The sequence below is a fragment of the Halyomorpha halys genome, unplaced genomic scaffold (assembly GCF_000696795.3).
Source record: "Halyomorpha halys isolate HHAL.00 unplaced genomic scaffold, Hhal_1.1 Scaffold84.1, whole genome shotgun sequence".
Classification (NCBI taxonomy): Eukaryota; Metazoa; Arthropoda; class Insecta; order Hemiptera; family Pentatomidae; genus Halyomorpha; species Halyomorpha halys.
In genome coordinates this window covers 128246-133478 of record NW_027110155.1, presented here as the reverse complement: position 1 = coordinate 133478, position 5233 = coordinate 128246, and the positions used below count along the sequence as shown (strand labels likewise).

General features: G+C 32.1%; 1 protein-coding gene across 3 annotated transcripts in view; it reads right to left on the bottom strand.

Moving 5' to 3' along the window:
• Window positions 1-5233, bottom strand: part of LOC106677030 (odorant receptor 4) — a 50513-nt gene that overhangs the window by 17255 nt on the left and 28025 nt on the right. For 2 of the 3 annotated variants that reach the window (XM_067048292.1, XM_067048291.1), the window contains exons 3-5: window positions 4820-5018; window positions 2909-3123; window positions 1633-1927 (exon numbers count right to left, since the gene is read on the bottom strand). In XM_067048292.1, the coding sequence (XP_066904393.1) occupies window positions 1633-1927; window positions 2909-3123; window positions 4820-5018 (709 nt within the window). Of the gene's footprint in view, window positions 1-1632; window positions 1928-2908; window positions 3124-4819; window positions 5019-5155 lie in introns of all 3 variants that reach the window. The other variant, XM_014414704.3, reaches the window with a different exon arrangement.

Below are 5233 nucleotides of genomic sequence, written 5' to 3'. Positions count from 1 at the left end.
ATTATTATTTATTTATTCATTAACGATTGTACAACGTTTCGGGACCACTGTCCCATATTCATGCACTATAAAAACCTATAACAATAATAAAAACTATATAACACCAATCTTCTACTTTATATATTTCATTTTATACAATAAAAGTCACCTCATGATTTCTTATGGGAAATCATGTCCTCCATTTGTGCATCTCCACTTCTCTGTGGCACAGCTATCTTTCTACATTTTTTTACTATCTCTTTGGACCTTATCTCAGTCCTCAAAAAATTTTAAAAGAATTGACTCACCAGACTTCCTAGAGAGATAATCCTAAATATTGATATTTTTCCTCCGATATTCAATATCGATATTTGGTAACTGATAATATCGGAATATCTCGATCCTCTGATGTATCGGTTTTTTCAAATAAACAATTTTTTTTTTTCGGCCAAAATCCCATTGGAGTCCTATACTGCCTAACGGTTGGGGGTCAAAGTTTTTCATTTTGTGAGACCGCCACTCAATGAAAAACGTCAACGCCCCAGGCAGGATTCCAAACGGCCCGGCCAATAGACATCAAATTGGTAAGACCGTGTCTTAACCACTGAGCTACGGGCGACCCTGGTTTTTAAAAAAAAAAAAATTAATTTCTCCCCAAATTTTAAATACAAATGTATATGTATTAAATAAATGAGAAAACAAATAAATTAGGTAATTTGCTCAATAAAAATAATCACATACCTCCGAACTTCATATATATAAATTATTTTTACCAACATAAAAAAATTCAATAAATACAGATAACTTCCAGAAATATACGGTCTATAATATTTAATCAAAATATCGATATCCCAGATAAATAAAGAGTACGACATTTTAAGTAAATATTACCAGTAATTCCATATTCATTATAAATAACTAATTAAATTTAAATATTTTATTTTTTAAAAATCCCTAAAGTATCAAAGTTTTTCACTAATGTAATATCCATATTTTTTTTTATTATTGCTGCCAAAGTTTGACATCAAAATCAAATAGAAATATAATGTTTTGACTTTGATAATATCGATTTTGAATTGGATTTTATTTCTTAATGACTATACTGTAAAATGGAGATTATTGGAATTTTATCTTATTTTTTAAAAGGATTTATCCTACTAACATTTCCAATTATATTTTAGTTAATGTTGAGTGGTTGTTCTAATATGTTTATGTTTTGGTTGTCACAGCGTTTCTTTGCTTTACTGTTATAGTGAATTTTTGATATGTTTTGATTAGTCATAATATGAAATAGTTCCTCCTATTATAATTACTATTTCTTTATTTCGTTAAAAACTTAACTTAAATTGTTAAAAAATCACCTTTGCATCAAACTTAAATTTATGGCCTCTAAAAATTTAACATTTCGTTTTATAATTGTACGATTTTTATTTTCACTTACCTATATATTAAATATATAGTAAGGGTAAACATTACAATCGTAACAAATTTCGAATTCCAGTTTATAGGTCCCCCGAGTCAAAATAGCCATGACTCGCAAAATGGTCTGTGTGTGTTTTGGTCAGCCTAGCTCAAAATTGAAAACTACACAACTTATTACTAACCTTATAACTTAATTATTTATTTATTATTATTATTTTTTGCTTTTCTTACTCAAAAAGAAGCTGGTGATGCCTGACGGAATATTTCAAACATAGTTTAATATTCTCTTCCATTCCTTGCTCCAACCTTTCAGCCCGTTGGATCACGTTAGTTAGGCTCTTTTTGAGGATTTGAAGTTGTATTCCGAGTTCTTCCAGAGAGAACAAGACGAAGAATGTCGCACCGAAGACTATACCAGGAGTGGTCCATGCTACGATGTATTCTAGAAGCCATACGATTACTATGCCATGCCATTGAGTATTATCAAATGGTGACCACATTGGAGCTAGAGCCACCCTAATCATACCTGCAGAAACATACATTTTATTTTTTTTTAATAATTTATTTATTGTTATTTACAACTGTATAAAATTATATTCAACAAGTAAATTTGCTATTAGGTATAAAATAAGATGATAAAAACATGTGGATAATCTACCCATTGATAGAACTCCAATAACATTACTTACGAAGAAGATCTTGGGGCCACTTTCTTTTCAGACACCTAGAGGAATTATCAGGCACTGAAGGAGATGCCGGATTTGAAATTAGTGGGTTTGGGTGGATGGGAAGTTTATCATGCAAGAACTGGCAATATGTGGAACATTGAGGTCCTGATGGATGTCTTAATTTGTGACAGAGTAAGGAGCATTAAGGATTTTGGACTGTTAGGATTGGATAAGAGAGGAATTCGATGTGGAATTTGTGGAGCCCCGAAGCTCAACATGTCCCAATAGGCCTTATTATAGTCAAGTAGATCAGTCTTTTGTAATGGATTGGAAGTTTAGACAGTTTGTCCATTAAGTGTTGCAATAGTCGGAACCGACGTGCCAATCCTGTTTCTTCAGTCTTGTATGAGGATTCCATGTCAGTGGTTTGTTCAGATGTAGTTCTAAGTAACGGATCTGTTCGACAGGAATGAGTGGGGTATTAATAAAGGATACTGTGGGGCAGGAAGTAATGGGTTTACAACAAAAGGTAAATGTGATTTGGTGGGTTTTACTGGAATTTAATCTAATCCTCAAGTTTCTAGTTGATATAAAAAAATGTGTGTGTGCGCGTGCATGTGTGTGTGTGTAATGGCCTGTGATCTTGCCCCCCTTGGCGAAATCCTGTCTACACCCATGATTGACTATATTCATAATAATTCTTAGCAAAAACTTAAAATTGATAACTTTCGACTGAATAAACTTAGTGGCTTACATTTTATTTAAAAACTATAATTTATGTTGCTTCGACTTTCTAGTACAAAAACATGGAAATCATTCAGAACTATAATATATCTAACCATCATTCGGATTTCCCATATTTTCTTTTGGAAACAAGATGAGTACCGCAGGCCTGAAGACTGATATAGTGATGCACGCACTCATAACGACTGTAACGAAGGAATGGTGAACTAGGCGCTTCCTCGAATCTGTCTTATCGTATGCATCTCTCTTCAATTCGAGGCATTCGTCATCCAAAGTATTCTCGTAATCGAAGAAGCCCTTCCCGATGGTTCTGTAAATTAAACTAAGATCAATACTTTTTGAACTAACTAAATAAATAATGTGAGTTAAACCTCAATTATACAAGTATAGATAATATAAGCGCATAATACAACTTACACTTTTCACCCTACTTAGAGTTCAAATTAGTTCTCCCTCATTTCAGAACGGGAAACGCTGGTTAACATGAAACAGTTTTTTTACTATTTTGTACCTTTATGCAGCGCTTCCCCGACTGTCCTCCAACAATTTAATTTTGTTTGTTTCAAATAATTAACAACCTGCTATCTTTACTAGTAGTGAAAAATTAAAGGATTTGCTAACTTACTACCTCAAGGAGATAAAAGGAAAATATTTCTAATAAATTGAATTATATTATACTAATAATACCCCACTTATTCCTGTCGAACAGATCCGTTACTTAGGACATCTCGACAAACGACTGACATGGAATCCTCATACAAGACTGAAAAGACAGGAAATTGCTCGTCGATTTCTACTATTACAAACGGTCTGAATTGCCAATCCATTACAAAAGACTGATCTACATGACTATTATAAGGCCTATCTGGACATACGGAGTTGAGCTTTGGGGCTCTAATAAACCATCAAATTCCTCTCTAATCCAATCCTTGATGCTCCTTACTTTGCCACAAATCAAGTCATCCATCATGACCTCAATGTCCCATATGTTGCCGATTTGGCGAAAACCAGATACCATCCCTTCCATGGAAAACTTCCCAACCACCCAAATCCACTTGTTTCTAGCCTGGGTTCTTCTTCATTACCTGATAATCCTCCTATGTGTCTGAAAAGAAGATGGCCTCGAGATCTCCTCTCCTCTAGAAATGTTATTGGAGTTCTATTAATGGGTAGATTCTCCACATGTTAGTATCATGTCACTATGTCACCTACAGCAAATTTACTTGTTGTATATGTGTTATACAGCTGTAAATAATAATAAATAAATGATTACAAAAAATAAATTGAATTCATTTCCGAAAATGAGAGCAGTAATATAGACGTATTATGTATCGTTGGAAAGCCAAAGATTTTATGAACGATACTTAACATTTAAAATCTTAGAAGGAGAATAAGTAAAAGCGCATTTATTCTAACGACTTTTACCCTGTCGAGCGCTTATGTTGTGTGTTATTCCGTTTCGTCAGTCTGATAACATTTGTTTTCACGTCACCATAGTAATTCTATAATTAGTTTTGTTTTTTTTAAATTTACTTAAGGCTTATTTGAAAATTTCAGCCATTACGAAGATTACCTCCATAAAACTATTCATAGTATTTGAACTCAGTATTCATAATATTGATTCTAAAACAATTTAGCATTAAATCAATTGTTTTGAGCGGAATGTAAATTTTAGTAAACTATTATATTTTTTATCTATCATATAATTTTGTTAAAGAAAAATGTAAAAAAAAGTTTTACAGAATGAAGAATTATTAAAAGTATTTTTTTTAAAACCTTTTAAAATTGAACTTATTCAATTTCAAAACTGAAACTTGGTACGGGAAAATATCGCCACAGTGAAAATATATAAATATTTGTTCTGAAACGAGCTAGAATTAATTTCAACTCAAAGTAGTGATACCATAAAGGAAACAAATGTATACTTTGTTTAAATCTTTATTTATTTAAAAAATGTATTCAGATATATTTTTTTTTATTTCAAAATTCAAGCTTGGAATACATACATGTACATGGATACAAGCACCGCCCTCTTCTGGAGAAAACTCATCATTGCTACGAGCTCCACAGTTACGAATATGAGGAAGTGCAAGTTTTCAATTGCACAGAGGAGGTCCGTTTTGTAGAATTTAGTTATGGTTCCCAACATGAAATAAATTAAAATAAATCCAGACAGGATAAAAGCAACGGGTAACAGAGGATTTCCTGAAATATACATATAATTCTGAAGGAAGTAGACAGTTAGACGATTTCTAAAACAATATTTTTATTATAAATAAAAGGTTACAGGCTATAACAGAAGTACTAAGTCAAATACATCAAAGAAACTCTATTCTACTTACCTGAAGCAATAGAATGGAATAAAAGTCCCTTTCCACAGTTTTAATGTCTCTAATAGTGAAATAATAAAAGTAATTGAA